The sequence below is a fragment of the Mastacembelus armatus genome, chromosome 9, assembly GCF_900324485.2.
Source record: "Mastacembelus armatus chromosome 9, fMasArm1.2, whole genome shotgun sequence".
Taxonomy (NCBI): Eukaryota; Metazoa; Chordata; class Actinopteri; order Synbranchiformes; family Mastacembelidae; genus Mastacembelus; species Mastacembelus armatus.
Window position 1 is genome coordinate 10,384,791 of NC_046641.1, and position 18,562 is coordinate 10,403,352.

Below are 18,562 nucleotides of genomic sequence, written 5' to 3' on the forward strand. Positions count from 1 at the left end.
CTTTGAACTCATTTATAAATATTCAGCTCCATATATAAACAATATCCAAATGAGCCCAGACATTCATGCCAAGGTTAAAAAGTCTGCTGCTTATTACAGACACAACTACTTGACTAGCTCCAAAGGTTAGCCTCTTATTCTGACCTAAACTATTTGTGCTCATTAAGATCAAGAAAAAAATAATCATTACCACGGTCTTATTTACTTTACCAAATTAGTGTATGACTACATTAGTGGGAGCAAACACTGAATACAGTCTTTGAACTAGAAGTGTAAAGTTGAATTTAGAGAAACATAATTAAAATGTACTCTTTATGAGAGGAGAAACTCATGCAGTGGGCCATTTGTTCAAAATTAACTCACAGGGCAGATAGGGAGATGAAGCTCCAGTTAGTCTTTCTTTTTCTTTTTACACATTTGTGTTGGCTGTTCAGTTGATTGCGTAAACATATCTGGATGTGGAATTAAGGAGAAAAAAAACTTTATTTAGGTATTTTTTAGTCTTAATCTATGTTTTTTTTTATATAGTTTAACCCATCATCATGTTATTTTTCTACATCAACTTTAACAGTTACTGTCCTCTTTTTAAAAAATTGTAAGATAATATTTAGTAACATTTACAGTTTCTCTGCAAGTGCTCTCATGGTCCCCTGGGTATCGCTATCAAGAGGATGATTGATTTTGTGCTGACAGACTGATGACAATTCCGTCTCATCCCCTCTCACATCATCCCTAAGATCCCCACATGTCTTTTCATAGCCCCTGTGGTACAGTAAAGACTATCCCATTCTTCTGCTCTCAGAGAAACATAGCTGGATGTTTGGTGGGTATGGGGGGTCTCAGGCTGGTGCTGTGTTAAAATGAGAAAGGGGGCACCGTGACTTAATCTGACAGTACTGTGCGATCTGTGTGGTATCTCAGCCTCAGGGAGAAGGGGAGTGGGAAAAGAGAGAGAAAGCGAGAAAAGAGGGGGTTCCGATGGATAAAGGGGCCCTGCATGCAAAAAAAAAAAAGCTCACGTAGAGATGGAGACAGACAAGGTCACACAGCAGGGCAGGCCTGACGGAGAGGGAGACCAGGAGTGTATACTTATTACAGTATTTACCTTCCCTCTCAGCTCCTTCATACATCTTTATATACTTCACCATACCTCAGTCTGTGTTTTTCCTGTCTTCCTCCATACTGTAAATGGTTTTTAGTTGTGCATGATGCCACTTCAGCCACTATTAACTGAAATGCCAACAAATTATGATGCCAACATTTTGCTCTAGCTTATTTCCCCACTTAGCCTTTCTTCTTGGTCATCCATTGTGCCCCATTCAGATCTCAAACCCGACTGTAGCCTGCAGACATCTCTCCCCTCCTCCTCCTCTTATTGGGTCTGCCATGCTGGGTGACCCTTTCCCCCTTGTCAGTCAAGCCTGAGTAGCGAATCGGGAGCTGCGTATTGGTGAAACAAGGAAGCAGAGCTAAGGCTGTTGAGAAAAGGGAGCGCCCATTGCCTGATCTTAGCAGCCGCCCCACAGAAAACTAATAACGCAAGCTGCCCGAGAGGCAATTTCAACGGACCTATAGATTGCACAGTGATTCTTGAGATGTAAGATGCATGCTCATGGATGCACAAATGCTTTAAAATACAAGTGCAATGCAAAGAAAAGCATTTATATGCTCTTATTCGGCAAACAGCCACCCATACAACCTCAAATCCATGCCGCCATACCATCCACTTTCCACACTGCATGCACCCGTGACCGCTATCAGCCATGCTTTGTACCTGTCAAGTGCTGTCCTTTTCCCTGTGCCCAAAGCCCTGCTCACTACATGAGAGCTCTCACATCAAAGCTTCGCTGAGCTCCACACGCACAGATGAAACACCCTCTCACTCTGGCCGCCTCTCTCCCTGCTCTTGCACATTAGACACATTTCATTTCATTACAACGCCATTGGAAAAATAGAGGTGCTGCTGTCTTAAAGAGACATCTTATTTACTGTCACATTTGTGTACTCTCTCACATGGGCACATGCACACACATACACACACGCACACACACATACTATCTGCTTTCTTTTTAAATAATGCACCTGGAAAGGAGAATAATGATCTGTTACATCCAAGTTCTTGTGAACAAACAGCATCGAATTTGACCATCAAGAGGGGGACATCATTGTCCTTTAAGGCTTTAAGACATTACAATATGACTCCAATTCCGTAATAATAAAACACATATGATGTTTAATATTATGATCTTTGTATTACAGCTTGTGCCATATATGTCTTTTGTACTTGTACCTGGTGGATTGTAGGGAGTGTGGATTTTTAAAGGACTTCACAAAGCTGCATGCGGCGAGATGGGGCAACGATGAAGGAAAGGTTTCATCACATAAGACAAACCCTGGTTTCCGTAGCAGCGGCAGCCTTTGTTGTGCTATCTGATGCAGGACAGGCCGACAAAGGAGCGTTAAAGAGCGTCCAGAGCAGGGTGATGGAGGTCGGGGCAACCCTCTTGACCGCTGGCCCCAGGGCAGGGACTCAGTGTGGTTGTGGCACAGGGGCACCCACAGGGCATGGGAAGAGACTTAGCCTGCATACTGCAGCAGAAAGACAAAACTGACCCGACGCTAGAGGACCATGTATATCTGTTTTATTTGAGACTGTGTGCGTGTGTGTGTGTGTGTTTGTGTGTATATGTGTGTGTGTGTACGTGTATAGGACAAAGACAAAGTGACCCAGTGTTAGCAATGTGTGAGAGAGAGATTTAGAGGCACAAAAAGCAGGGTGACCCAAGGTTTGCAATATGCATTTGTGTAAGACAGCACATCACAACACAAAGATCAGATTTAGCAGGTGTATCCTGTGTGTCTGCATGTGTTTTTATGTGTGCGTGTGTGTGTGTGTGTGTGTGTGTGTGTGTGTGTGTGTGTGTGTATGTATGTATGGGAGAGATTCTTGACAGTTGGTTAGAAACACAAAGACCGAATGACCTAAGTCTAGAAGGGTGAGGCAATGAGATTTAGCTGTCCCAAAAAACAAACAAAAAAAAAAAAAAATTCGAATGATGAACATTAGCTCTGGGGGAGAAATTAGTTCAGCACTGACACTGTGCTCTTTATTTTTATGTAGATAGCTCGGGCATATATAGTTAGACGCATTAGCAGGTTAAAGTATTTGACATTTTCTATGAGAAAAATGTAATCACAATGGTAAAAAGTGTCTTTTCAATAGAGTTGAAATTGAAATTATTTTTAAATATATGTCAACAGCAAATTTTCTTTGTTGTGCTCAGTGCACCAATGGCACGTTCATTGTCGATTTGGTTGATGGAGAGAAGAATAAGAGGAGGAAGTGACTGGACAGATTGAACAGTGTTGTCCTGACACAAACACAGACCTCTCAGTGTTCAAATAAATGATGGTTTCCGACATAGGGTTGAACTCAGCGGCCCTGCTCTTACAGACTAAGTATGCCGGCAACAGTGGTCGCCTTTATAGCAATGTCCTTCTGGGTGACTGGACAGCTGAAAGGGTTAGCACTGTTAGCTCAGTTAGGTGTCATAGTTTCTCCAAAGGAAAGGCATAGCATAAGGGCGATAAAGTTAAGGAACTGGGCCACTTGGGGTTAGCATTAGTATGCTTAAGGCCAGGAGGAATTATTGACCAGTAAGGGATAGGGTAAGAGCACTTAAGATTAAGGGTTAGCATCGGTGTACCTGTTCTATTAAACCATTAACTTTTGGCTTTGTGAGCCTGGGCTGGGCACAGGATAAACAAGGTGGTGTGAAAGTGTCTAAATGAAGCTTTTCATGTTGTTTCTGTTATTCTTCCCTCTTTTCTGGCTTGGGTTATGTGTTATCTGTGGACTTCCCTTTTTGTCATGACTTAGTCTTTTACATCCATGTTTTATTCAACAGTTTTGAATTGAATCATTTACTGATTTTAATTTGTATCTTATTTTTATGAGGTTGTTGTCATAGATTGAACTGGTGTTGTCAGTTATTTTATCAGGCTGCCACCAGTGGGCAGTGGCACAAAGCTGGTGTGGATCTGGTGAGACTACATCTGTGTCTCTCCTTCATCCTCAATTTATCTTTGTCTTATTATTTTACAATCTATTTACAATCTACTATCTGTATTACTTGTTTACGTTTCCCACTGTTTTCCTCTCTCCTGTCCTCTTCTCTCTTCTTTTTTCCTTACCCTCTCCTATTTCTTTTTCATCTGACTATCCATCTGTCTGATTGTGCGCTTCTGTGTCTGAACTTTTGCATTTGCGTGCAAACGTCTCTGTGATGCCCGATGGCTGAATTAAGTCTCCCTAAGAGATCTTCATCTGTTACTGTACCTCTCCACAGTTTCTTTTTCTACTGTCCATATGCATCCATACACTCACAAACTAATAAAAAAAAATCCAGGTTTGGAGAAACATCATCAGCCTAGAATTTGCATATAAACTATAACATGAACTTGTAGTTTTTTAAAGTCATAAATCACTTTCTAAATTAGATTTACAGTGCCTTGGAGTAAAATGCAAAACTTCACCCCATTGTTATCTGCACTATTCAACAGCAGAAAATACGTAAAATTGATTTCACCGTACATTTGTCAAATTTTCAGTGGCTTTTTGGGAGCTGATGTGATATTGATATTTTAAAAATATATACTTCGAATATAATAATTAATCTTTGGGATGCCTAATTTTCTTCTCAAAGTGTTTTCTTAACTTAATATATATTAATACTAAGTTTTACATTACGGATATGTTCAGTGAGGGAAGAAGAACCTTGTTTGAATTTGAAAGGGAGTGTGAATCAGACTAATTTTATAATCTGAATAAGTGAGAAAGTGTCATTTTGTCGTTGTCAACACACGACAGGTGCTAAGGGAAGGGGTGTGTGGCAGGTTTGATGTCAGTGGGCACAAGAGGGACAAACACACACATGCTGCATCAACCGTAGGCAAGCACATTAACACTTATTAAGAAAGAGGAGATGTGTTGCCTTGAGAAGTGTGTGTGATGGCGATTTGCAGAGAAAGCTAAGCTTCTTTGAAGTCACTCTCACATCTCCTAAAGGTCTTTTTGTCATCACTGATACCTTTCGTATTCCTTAGTGTGTATGTGTGTGAGTGTGTGTGTGTAAACACAGGCATATACCATAAGCTGGAACTCTAGTGTGTGTATGTTTATTCACAATGGGGTTGTGTGTGAAAGGCACAACCAAAGTGAAACAGGATCCCATCTATTTCCTGCTTTAGTTTCAGAGTGCTTGGGACAATAAACACAGTTAATTAAAATGGCTTCAAAGTTGAAGAAGTCATTAAAGGCTACAAGAAAACTTCCTTTTCTCCACAATACATTTTCCTTCTGTCATTCTTTCATTATAACCACTTGGATTATTTGTCTCTTACATTTTTTTTTCTTTTTAACATTCTGCAAATTTTATGGCATTTTGACGTAGTGTGCTGATTATTAATATTAATTCAAATGTCATTGTCGTGTGAGAATTCAAACAAATTTTAGACTTCCATTTGTAGTGCTGTCTGTATAGGTTTCAAGTCACATATGCACAAACACATGCACACGTAAATATGCAGTTGTGGCTAAGTCTTCCGTTGAATGATGGTGGGATCGATTGGGTTTGATATTAAGTGACACGTGGCCTTTGGAGTCACTAAATGCTACTCACCGACTGAAGCCACGGTTGCTGAATTCCAATTCCCCAGTTGCTTCTCAGACTTGTCCCTGCAGTGGCACTCTCTCCTCTGTCTCTTTCTCTGCCATTTCTTTCAGTCTGGATTTGCATTTTCCCAAGTCATCTCACATTCTCTGTCTTTTAAGTGTTGTTACAGTACAACTTACTCAGATATCCACAACTGAGCACCATTTGGAAACATCACGAGCCACTGTATAAAACCTAGACTGAACAAATTTCTGAGCTTTATTGTAGCAGAGCTTATCATGTGTTATATCAACTTCCCTAGTAGGAATTATAAAGTTAATTTTTTTTTCACGTTGTAAAGTAAGCAACACAAATGGTTCTGTCAAACAATTATATTTTAGCTTTGAAACTTTAGACATTTTCAAAAGTAACAACAAAAGAGTATTCTAATCAAATATCAATTGGTGGTGTAATAAAAAATTAATTATTCTATAAGTCAGACACCTATGTTTGCACACAAGTCTATCATGTTCTCTGAAGATATATTTATTTTAATGAGATACAACAGATATAGAGTCATCCTCTATTTTGTACTTTTTTTTCATTGCCTTTTTTCTCAACCTGGTTAAATTTATTTGTATTACAAAGCACTATTTGATGAAAATGTCTGCACAAATAGTATTTGTTACAGTGCACTGAAATAGATATTCATATAGAAATAAATGTGTAAGATATGTATATGATATCATGTCAAACACCCTACTGTAAAGTATCTGATGATGATGTCTCTAATACACATTTATTTTATGTGTTTTTAGGAGGGCTACGGTGTGATGGTGCTCAACCCCAATGAGAACTACCTGGAGGTGAAGAAGCCAGCCAAGTCCACTCCATTGCCCTCTCCTACTGAACCCTCGGACGAGCCCGCTGAAAAGAGGGAGCGTAAAGACGATAAAGAGGGCAAGAAGAAAAGAGAATTTTATGAGAAGTACCGTAACCCACAGAAGGAGGCAGAGACAGAACGGATCCCTATACGGGTAAGTCGATGAAGGACGGCGGGATGAAGTAATGAAGAGTGGGAGTGGAGGCAGAAAAGGGAGGCAGGAAGGAAGTGTTTAGAGAACCGTGGCAGAGGGACAGAAGGATAGATGTTCATCAAAAACAGACAAGATGGGGGAGGTGGAAGGGAGGAGGTAGAGGAAGAGACTTAGGTGAGAAAATGGGAGGGAGGAATTTGGGCAAGTTTGTAAGAGTGGAAGAGACAAAAGAGGCAAGAAGGTGCGGGGAGGAGGAAGGTGGGAGGTGGCTAGGTTGAGGAAGCGAAGGAAGGAAATGTTAGGTAACAAGGGATGGAGGGAGGATGGGAGGCAGAGGGAGTAAGAGAGGCTCTTGTGTGGTCAGCCTGTGTGTGAAGTGGTTGGCCGTGCTCCAGTCGCCTCTCAGTGAGCAAGTGTTAACCACATGGCTACCTCACTGTCTCCCTCTTCCTCTTCCTCTCCCTCTTTCCCTCTCTCTTTTTCTCTCTCAGATGGAGAGCTGGTCAGTGCAGCTCTAGCCCTTCACTCTTGTTGACCGCTGGGATTATTATCTCCCTAAGACACACTCAGCAAACACACTGCAACATTTTTATTGTGCTACACTGACCGTGAACCCCTAACGACACACACACACACACACGTACGCACACTTCTCAAGGCACCTACAGTAGCTCACTCAGTTTAAAATGTGGTCAAACAAAAGAAAGCAGCCCTTTGCATAAATATACTTCTGTTGTGAAAACAGATATGGTTGCAGCGATAAGAAAAGAAAACAATGTTGCTCTCTTTAAAAAATGGATTTTGTTTCAACCCTGCCAGCAAAATTCACAATTTGCCACTTCACAATGGTCCTGCCATTTTTTTCTTTTATACAATAAAGACTCACATTCATTAAGATTTTAAAAATCAAGGGCACAGGAAACTGTAGTTCTTCCCATCGGAGGGTTTTATATAAGAGCGTCCTCATTGATTAGCTGTGTCTTACTTTGGTTGATGGCAATAGTGGCATGTACGTTCAAGTGTGTGGGTGGATGTTTGTGCTTCTGTGTTCGTGTGTGTGTGTGTGTGAGAGAGAAAGACGTCAGTCTCTGGTGTCTGACAAGAGTTAGGGCTGCTGTGGGACTAGCGGGTAGCGTGTGAGCTGTCAGCACAGGCTTTTTTTTTCTCCCCCCCCCCCCCCCGGCAGTACCTTTACACACACTCTAATAAACGATAATTAGCTGCAGTGCTTACTTACTCCATCACACTTCTATACATGTGCGCTGGCTTCAACATCATGATCAATGATAAACTGGCTTTACATTATCTGACATGAAGGTCTTATGGTATACAGTCCATCATGTCTTCTACAGTAATGTAGTCAACCTAATTTGCATCTGCAGTCAGCTCTCTATGTTTTATTTTTAGCTCCATCAAATAATGATTTACAATAAAATGTAAAACTTTTGTAGGAGAGCTTATGTCCTGATCATGACTCCCAGGAACAGTTATATGTATGTACATCCACATCTGTGTGTATGCATGTGAAAATTGTTAATTGTTGTATTAATATCATCGTGTAGCTGAAACTTAAAGAATTTTCATATCACCTGATGGTGTTTCTTTTTCTCCATTTCTCTTTTTCTCTATTTATTCATCTCCTCCTCTCAGCTGTAATCAATAATGTCGGCAGTGTGAGATTGTTAATACATTCCAAACCAGTGTGTCCATATCCTACAAGTATGTAACGCTATGCAGTAATATTCCCAACTTATTAATGGACTTTGCTTTCTTTCTCGATGTCTGCATATTGCATGGTCGACAGGGTCAACTGAATTGAGAGTGTAGTGTCTCTGAAATATTTTTCTGTTAAACTGTTGACTTTTCAAAATTTCATTAGATGGAAGTCGGGACAGACAGCATAATGAATAACGGAGGCAAATACCACACCAGTCCGGTGTTTAGTTTAGGCTATAATTGATTTATCACTCCGTAACTGTATGGTATTCAGTGCTATGACATTTAAAAACTTAGAAAAAAGGATCAAACATTGCTTTCTATCATATTTCTTACAGCAGTGGGCCTAACACCATATTATCCTTATTAACCAGAAAAATTAGGGTCATGTAGAAGGTTTAGATTTTTCCAGCCAAATGCACTTGTCCTTAGACTTAGGGATTGCAAGACTTGGGATAAAGATTGAGTGAGCAGGTTAGCTTTATGTTGGTGCCCTCTGAATTTTGACCTTTGATCCAGAGGTCAGGAGGATGTTTGTGTGACTTCACTTCTATCGCCTGCAGCTCACCCTGCTTTGGTTTACTCTCCACTGCTCTGCCTCTGTGCACACATAAACACAGATGCAGAGATGCAAAGCCATACATATATCAAAAGACAAAAGAGTAAATGAGGTTAAAAAGAGCTTAGGTTTTGACATTTCTGTGTGTGTATATCTTTCTCCTTCACCTTTGCCAGTCGGGGTGGGTGGTGGATCAAATCAAACCTCTTTAGCCGGGCTGTTTTCATCTTTAACGGCACCCACCCAAGAAATGTGCAGTCACACACACAAACCTTTTTATTTGCCACACCTCAAACTCTAACTCCTGCTGAGCTGCCAGACCACCTGTATGCAGCCATTCAAAACACACACAGACACACATATACTCAAATATATATTGCTTACTTGTAACATACAATCCAACACAAAAATACCATAAGGTTGAAATCATACCTGTTTTACCCTCTTTTTCTAAAACCTTTATTTATAAATGTGAGACTCATAAATTACATTATACATTACAATTTCTTTCTGACTACATTGACAAACACACACACACACAAACACACCAGCCCCCTGATAGAGTTGAGTTGATTAATACGCTTCCTTAGACACATTAATAAGCTCTTAACTGCTTTTAGGATTCTTACTTTTTAGCCTTGGGTTCATAGTGTGCAACCTCTCAACCTTATCTAATCCCCCTCCTGTCGTCTTCTGCAGATCACACACCACTGGGCCATGTTTAAGGGGATGTTAGTAGAGGAGGGAGAGGGAAAGAGAAAGGACAGAGGGAGGGAAAGAAGGATAGAAGGTCTGATAGGAGGGATGCTGATGAGGATAGTGGAGGCCTTGGGGGGAGCACTTTCTTAGCACTTTGCCATATAGAAGTTTGGGAGTTCACATTACTCTGAATTTTAGCAGTAATCCAGTTAGCTATTTTCTGTCAGCCAAGCGGAGGAATGGCAGGAACAAAAGGCACATTCATGGACTTAAGAAGCTTCCAAAGAGTTCACCCAAGGCTGGCTGGCTGGGATTAGGCCAGCAGGCCCTGGAAAGAAGCTGGGAAAAAAAGAGCAAAGGGGACAAAAAGCAGAGCTTCGCCTTTCTTTAAGCACCACTTATTTTTATAAATGACTGGAATACTTTTCTCGGTTTCTCTCATAGTTTTTTATGCTTTTCCTTTTAACATCTCACATTGTATGTTTTAAGTGTTCAGAGAAAGAGAGAGCGGGAGCGATAGACTGAGGGGCCCTCATTCCAGTAGCATTTGAAGTTGCAGATTGAGGCTATTTCTTCTGTTCTCTTTCTCCCACTATATTCAGCTTCACTGCAACTTTAAGAATGAGAGATATGTATGCCTGAGACTGGGGGTTGTTGAATGTTGTCACTTGACATCTTTCTGCTTTTTCTCTACAATTATTTATTTGGCATAATCATACCACAATGGGGGAAAATATTGTTCTGCAGTGTTCTGGTGTTTCTACACAATCTATCTGAGTTTACTTCCCTTCTGTTAAGCAGTTCTTCAGCCCTCACTATAAGTGGTTAAAATCAATGCAAAACCCTCTTTTAAGGGAGAGAAGTATGACATTTTATAGTTTGTTTGTTTATTTTTTATGTAGTTAGTTTTTGTATATGCGGTTCAGATGCAAGCTCTTAGGAGCCCTGTTGTCTCCAATTTCATAGTGGCGGATGTGGCACAGACAGCTGGGCCTTGTATTGTCTCGCTTGTTCTGATCAGACTTTTGTGAATTGTGCAGAGTGTTTTCCAAAGGAAGGCGCAGGCCCATTTCCCTAGCTGCAGTAGTCCACAGGGGCCCAGTGGCTTTTTGTCCTTGTCTGCGTTTAGTGGATCATGTCTTTTTCCCCCCATGTTCACACTGCTACAGAACATCTACAGGATTCACTAATGTATGTGCACACACACCTACACACACAACAAAAGCTAATTATAAACCTTAAAACATGGATGCACAGGCATACACACTGGTAATTGTATTTGACATGGCTCCACAGTGTTTCTCTGAGACTCAGTTTTTGCTCTTTGTCACCTTCACCCCTTTGCCCCAGTCTGTAGCCCACAAGCAATTACACAGACAGGGTTTATTTGACCTTTGACCTGTGGTCATGCCAAGACGTAAGGCTCAGCATTTCCAAGGACAGGTAGGGACTTAACCTCTGAACTTGGTCAGAGAAGAGGTCAATGACCAGGGCAAGAGGGCAACTCACCTGCTTGCTGCAGAGAACAAATTGGCTAGATGCCATTTTTGTATTTGGTGTGTATTTTTGTGTGAATGTGGTAGTGAGAAAGCTTTGACCTGTGTGCATGTGTATCTGTCTTCATAAGTTTAGTTTACCTGTTGAAGTCTATAGCACTGTACTAATACAGTGGTGTGTGTCATGTTTTGACTTCAGACTTAATTTCTTGTCTTTGGACATAGTATATGCAGTAATGGAATGCATTTAGTTTTTCCAAGTTTTAAAGGGGAAGGAGTCTGGTAGATTTTGTACTTGTTAGTGTGTGCGTGTCAGTATATCTGGATATGTGTTATTGTTGGTAAGTAACATCTGTGTGTACAGGGATACCTGTGTGTTTCTGTGCTTGCTCAAGGCAGAACCAGTGTAGCTGGTCTCAGATCCCTGCTCCCAATCTTCTAGTCAGGTCAACCATCAAACACATCCATCCTGCCCTCCCTCACACCTCCCCACCCACTGAGCTCCCTCTCTCTCTCTTTTCCTCTCCTTCCCCTCTCTCTGTCTTTGTCGCTATCTCTCTCTCTCACTCTCTCTCTTTCTCTGCACACCACTCTGTTGTGGATACAGGCTGACCTGAATAAAGACATACACAGACACACATGCATGTATACACACACAGCACCTCAGGGTCATCCTGGAACAAACACAGCCTTGTCTGCCTGCCCGCTCTCTTTTGCCTTATGTCAATTAATGGCTCGCAGTAATTTCACCTGACAATCCAGGCGGCAGCGCGAGGCTAGCCGAGATGTCACAGTGATGACCTTTCTGGCCCGCAGCCGCTCTTTTCTAATAAAGAATCTCACAAACCCACAGCAACTTCCTTTGTACTTTGTTAATGAGTTATTGATTTGAAACAATGCCTTGGCAAATATTGTCAGAGAAGACTGACCCCACCAAGGTCATGCTATTTTATTGTATACAGTCTGAGCAGGCTAATCTGCACGTGGGATGACATGTACTCTATAGTTTTTCTGCTTTCTGTAGCTCTCTCTCTGTCACTAACTCAGTCTCTCCTTATACAGTATATTCACTCATTGCAAAGTTGAAAAACACACCTACACATACAGTACATTGCCTCTAACATGCACGCACACACACAGTTTCTCCTGCTTGTTAGTCTTGTGCACGTTTTTCACCTCACTCTCCGTTTTCTGTCTTTCTCACATCATTATATTCCCAACTCTCCATAGGTACTATACCTGCTAATTACCCACAATGCCACAGTCATTATTTTCCCATCTCTGCTGCTAATTTGCTCTATACCTTCCTTTCCCCTACTTTTGCAGACCCATCAGCTCCCAGACAGCTTGTAGCTAAGTTCAGCTTTCAGTTTGCCTTAAAAGCGAGTAAAGAAAGAAACAAAGAGATGGAGAAGGAGTACACACCCCAGACATTGATTAGAATACAATTGCAAACAGGTGTCGCTGTGGTCCACTTTTTAATTGTGTGCGCAGAGACACGTATGCAGTCACACAGCTACACATGCACACACAAACATAAACTAACTCACTAACAACCTCTTTGGTAAAACCAAACATGTAATTATGTACATTGTTTATTTAATATTGAATCATTAGGCCAAATGAAAACGATCCCGTTCTGTGCTGATCAGGACACATTAAAGACCATAATGAATGTGGCTACAGCTGGGTTTACTCAGTGTGTGACCTGAGAGCAGGAGTGGACTGGTCAGCCAGTGTTTGTGTGTGAGTGAGTGAGTGCGTGAGTGAGTGACAAAGACTAAGAGAGCTCTTGTGTAATTTGTGTATCTTGTTTCTGCCTCTTCCATGCAGGAAGGAAACCTGGGATAATACTGTTGTGTGGGGTGTTTGTGTTACTTTTGAGTCTACTTCAGCTGTCACTCTCACACCTTGAAATACTTAGTGACATTTTTTGCAAGATTGGAACCAGCACTGTCCAGGCAAAAAAAGTCCAAACATAATAAAGCTGTTAAGGCGTTCTGTAACACTGTCTTGACACTTATGGCTCCCACTGAAAGGTTTCTGAGAGTAAAAAGTGTAATGGCTCGTATCCACCAGATTCCTTCCGGTCCATATTGCTCACCATCTTCTAACTATAAATTCCAGCTTCCTGTGTGTTTTGGATGACTTAAGAGGAGGAGCTGAAGGGAGGAACAGGGAGGTCTGAAATGGTTGTTTGTCAAAGTGCGTTGATGTTGTTAGATTCATTGTTTCCTGTGTTGGTCAGACACTGGGTTTGTGTTGGCATTGGGGCTGTTATTCTGGCTGCAGCACACTCCTCTCCTCCATTCTCCTCTCCCTGCTTCTCATTACAGTGAATAAACACAGGGCAAGTATCGGACCGGATAACTTTTGAAAAAGCATGAGTGTGTGTGTGTCTGAGAGAGAGAGAATTAGCATATGCGCTGTGTGTGCGTGTGTGTGTGTACGTGTGTACGTGTGTGTGTGTGTGTGTGTGTGTGTGTGTGTGTGTGCGCACACGCCAATGTAATTATGTGTGGCTTTGGTATGGAGTGTGAGTTGTTATTGTGTAAGTAATGGAAAGAACTAAGCTGAACAAATTCTTAAAACTAGACAATTGGAAGGCAAACAGTTGGAACCACTTACAGACTAAAAGTGGGTTACATAGTTATGCACAATGCTGCATAGCATGTGTTGCAGTTTTTATGGTGACATAAACTATAACATATAGTCAGCGTTTTGTTGATTGGGTAGCAGGAACATGCCTAAAACCACATAAATTTATACATATTTGTATATGTGGGTGTGTGTGTGTGTGTGTGTGTGTGTGTGTGTGTGTGTGTGTGTGTGTGTGTGTGTGTGTGTGCGCGTGTGCGTGTGCGAGGCATGTTCATGAATTCCAAGTACGGAGCTGAGAGAACCTGTCAAACACCCATAGACTGCTTTCTTTTACTGCTACACACTCACAGATATACTTTATAATGCTCACTTTCTCTACCTGTCTACTTATCCATTTATCTGTGTTCATTTGTATTGCTCTCTCCACCCTTTTAGATTATAGTTAGCCATCAGTATCTGGGCACTGTCTAGTTCTGAGACTGTGTCTGGAGCACATTTGTGTTTTATATTCTCTGCAGGGACGGTATGGATCACTATATATTCGGTCAACAAACACAAACAGTACAGACCCTCAAATGTCCCTTGACAGTCATGGCTGAAGGATGTTGGCAACAGGTGTGCAGTTGGGATGCTATTCTGACAGTACTGGCAGATGCACACACAACATACACACACACATATACAGAGAAATACAGAAAGTGTGGGGAAACTGAGAAATAAATAAATAAGCTCAGATACTGTGTGAGAGCTGGTGACAGCAAGCCCGTCTCTCAGGGCAATGTGCTCCACCACAGCTAATTAACCCCAGGAAATAATTGCAACAGTATGCAAATGCTGTGTAGATAATTCACTACACTGCTATGCCAGGTAGTCAGTCACTCTGTTGCTTGCCGCTGAGGGTGTAGAAAAAGCATGTGTCTTTGTGCATGCATGTTTGTGTTGGAGGTTGGGTGATGCAGTCAGGAGCTCCAGGGCACTCCTTTGCCACCATGAAGATGCCAACCATGCAATATGTTTTTTTATTATTATTATTTTTTTTTTTTTATTAGAAATAACTAGAAAATAACTTCTTTTCTTCCAAAAACTAATATTTTGAAGGTTATCAATCACATCAACCACCTTTTGTCCACACCAAGTTAACCTTGGAAGTTTTGATAAATCAATGTCACACACACCTAAAGGTGTTAATATATACTAGCAATCCTTGTCTAATGTCTCCATGTCAGGCATTGTCATTAAAGGGTGGGTTGCGAGGCAGAAATAACATAAGACAGAAGAACAGGTGGCATCAGTAGAGGGTAAAGAGAGGTGGAAGAAAGAAAAGAAGTGATGGGGAGGAGGCAGACTAATGAAATGAGTTTCACAGATGAAGGGTGACATGGCGGAGGAAAGAAGAGGGAGACTTCAAAGGACTTTGATGTCACAGCCTTTCAGACAGACAATTCTGCTTTAGCCAGCTCCTCTACGCACGCGCCATAGCACACACAAGCACATGCACAGCACTGATGGCAGAAGGGCAGGGCAGAGCAGAGTTGCCTGCTCTTGCATCACACTCTGTGAATGGAAGTGGTTGCTGACACTACCACCCTCTAATGCTAATCTAGCAGTAAACACAAACACTCTGACAGGTTAATTTACCTCTAGACAAACACACAGCAACAAAAACGCACATCATCAAATAGTACAAGCACACGTACACACCTGTACACTCACATGCATGCAACTGAAAGCATCTCATCAAACCGCCTTACTTTCCTCTAAAAGTAACATTTAAAGCATATTTTCTGTGATGTGTATTTGTTCTACACTTTCTTCTCAATTACCATGTTTATGAGAGTGAATGTTGAAGTAATTATTTTTCTATGTTAATATACTGTCTTACTTTGTAAAACGCAAACACATTTACGGAAGCTAACAGGATAGTCTCTTAAGATATCTCCTCTGTCCTTTACGTCGTATCACTAATTATTTGTTTTGGAGTCACATAGAACAGTTTGACACTCAATTAACAGATGAGGTTCCATTCTCTGTAGGCTATGTGTTTGTTTATTTAGAGTTTGTTTTTTTTTGTTTTTTTAAATTTCATATACATCTGTATGCTAATTAAGATAATTGTTTGTGCACTTGTGTGTGTGTGTTAATATCATCCAGTATATCGCTAACCTAAATACAGTTTTGGTGTTGCGAGTTACAGGTGTTTCTTGTCCACAAGACTCAGTGAGTAGTGTGCCCTCTTGCGGGAATGCATTGTTGATTTCTGTTGTGAAGCTCACAGTTTGATGGGAAATCAAAGTCTAAAATCAATTCCACAAGTTCATTAACAGATGCCCTTTTCTCGCCAATACTTTTATTATTGTTCTTTCCAGTCCTGGATAAGCACTTACATCTCTGGTTAATTAAACATGTCTTCTGGTCACATGTGTGTGTGCTTGCATCTCTGTGTGTGTGTAGCACTGTGAGAACCTATCTAGGTGTATTTATTTGTGATTGTGTGTGTGTGTGAGCAAAACTGTCCCTGAGTGTGTGTCTTTTGTATGTGTATGTGTATGTGTATGTGTATATCTCTTCTTTGTTGTTTTTTCCTTTGACCTTGCACTAGTGTCTTCCTATTATGCCTCTACTGGCATATAGATGTGCCATCGATTCAGCAATGGGTTACAAATTAAGATTTAAACATTACGTCACCCAGTCTATTGAGTTTTACATTTAGGGCATTTGCAATATGCAAGACTTATTGATCTGCTGAGGTGTGGCTCTTTATAAAAATCTCCTCAGGCCACCACCACTTTTTGTTTCTTTCTTTATACCTCTTTTATTTTATGCTGGCCTTAGGGTGCAAGTTTTGAAGCTGTAACATTAAATTTCCAAGTTTGACACTACATTGATTTTTCAGTCTGATTGGTTGGAAATCTTTTAACTTGCATTTGGACAGTTTGTAAAACTACACAACTGTCAGTTTGTTGTTCAGACTCATAAAGTTTCTGTCAGTTTTAATGGTTATGGATCTGGCATTACAGTGACTTTTTTTTGTTTCAGGAAAATGGTTCCTTTGAAGAACACGTGCTGTACGTGTGGGATCATTTTGTGACCAAAGCATCAGCCAAGAATGTCTTCATCATGGCCCACAGCTATGGAGGGCTGTCTTTTGTTGAGCTGGTGAGTGTTTTAGTTTTCCGCTTATCCTTCCTACCTCCCACTGACATGAAGACACACTGATACACACAATACACTTCTGTCCGCACAATCATTCACATACATGTTCATGTTGAAAAACCTACATTTTCCACTGAAATTCAGTTTTGCACTCAGATATATTAGTATGCAAAAAGAAGAAACTCAAACTTACACACATATTTACAGTCATGCAGAGTAGTATGAGCACCTCAGGGAGACAAGCAGCAGAGTGATAGTGTGTGAAACATGATGGAACAATTAAAAATACATAGCATTTAGTTTCTTTGAAAAAGTACTGCTTCTGTAAACAATCTGGTTCATCCTTGTCCTTGGGCACTATCCACCTCCTCTGCACATCAAGAACACAAGGAGAAGAGGGAAAGTGGAGGGCTGGATAGAGAAATCTAGGGATAGTAATACAACAACAGTGGTACTGTCAAACCAAATCTGCTGCAGAACATGCATATCTCCCAGCCTTGAGACAGACAGAGGATAGATAGTTGCAAGATGGTAAGAGAGAAGTGGATTTGAAGGATTACTGGTGCACAGGGGAGGGTGAAAGTAAAACTTAGACCAGCCTCTTATCTTTATAACCACACTCTTTAGATAAATGGACCTATAGTGTGTCTTTTGTGGCTTTAATGACAGATTCTGAGGTTGATGCTTTCTTTTAGAATTTTCTGATTGCTGTGAAGTCTTAGTGAGACTCTATGTTACAAACTGATCATCAGTGTTTTTTTCTTCTACTAATTTAATTACTAGAGTTACCTAATTATAAAGGTTCAATTTGAAGATAGTCATTGCCATTATGGTGAGTTTTCTGTAGAGTCAAAATAGCATTTAGAAGTCATATGGGAAACTTTAGTCTGTGTTTGGATTAGCTTGATGCTTGATTTATTGCTTTGTCTTGACTGATTTGCAGTCTACTCCAATGACATATAGAGCAATGAACAGTCTTGTACTGTGTAGTTAATGTGTTTCAAAATGGATAAAACATCTCACTGGCTTTCCCCTCTTTCTATGGCTTTTGTTTATTTCATTTTCTAAAATCTTTCATCTTTTACTGATGATATAAAAGCAGAACATATGCACTTGTTTTATCTCTTACTTGTTGCATTATATTTATAGCTAATGTCGTGATCTAATTTTCATTTGCTTTAAAACTCTGGGCTCATATTTCTGAAAAGATGCTATTAAAAAAAACCCAAAACAGAAAGGTTTATAGCAATAGCAGCCACATTACACACAACAGAGCAAACACGAGCAAATGTTTTGGTCTGTCCTAATATAAAAATTTGTGTTTGCTGAATCCTTAATAGCCCCTTGCATGTCACTAGCCTGGCTCAGCGCAGTGCTTGCTGCTAACATGCCATGCTAGCTGTGTGAACATTTAACATGTTACTGTAAATGCCTATGCTGTATTAAGCTGTTCTAGCAAACATGCTGTGCAAGTTGTGCTTGCAACCCTGTCTGTGATCTGAGAGCTGGGTTACACTGTCAGGCTGCTGGTTTCCTCACACTAAAGGATTTAGTTAGTCTCACTACATCCCATATTATTTTGGACATATCTCTTCTTTTTTCTGGAATGGGAGGAGGAGGGAGGCAGCAGAATGAGGATATAGCTAG

The 18,562-nt window shown here is 40.7% G+C and overlaps 1 protein-coding gene across 3 annotated transcripts in view; it reads left to right on the top strand.

Moving 5' to 3' along the window:
* arb2a (ARB2 cotranscriptional regulator A) overlaps positions 1–18,562 on the top strand; it is a 140,654-nt gene that overhangs the window by 50,875 nt on the left and 71,217 nt on the right. For all 3 annotated transcript variants that reach the window (XM_026320916.2, XM_026320918.2, XM_026320917.2), the window contains exons 7-8: positions 6,473–6,691; positions 16,799–16,918. In XM_026320916.2, the coding sequence (XP_026176701.1) occupies positions 6,473–6,691; positions 16,799–16,918 (339 nt within the window). The remainder of the gene's footprint in view (positions 1–6,472; positions 6,692–16,798; positions 16,919–18,562) is intronic.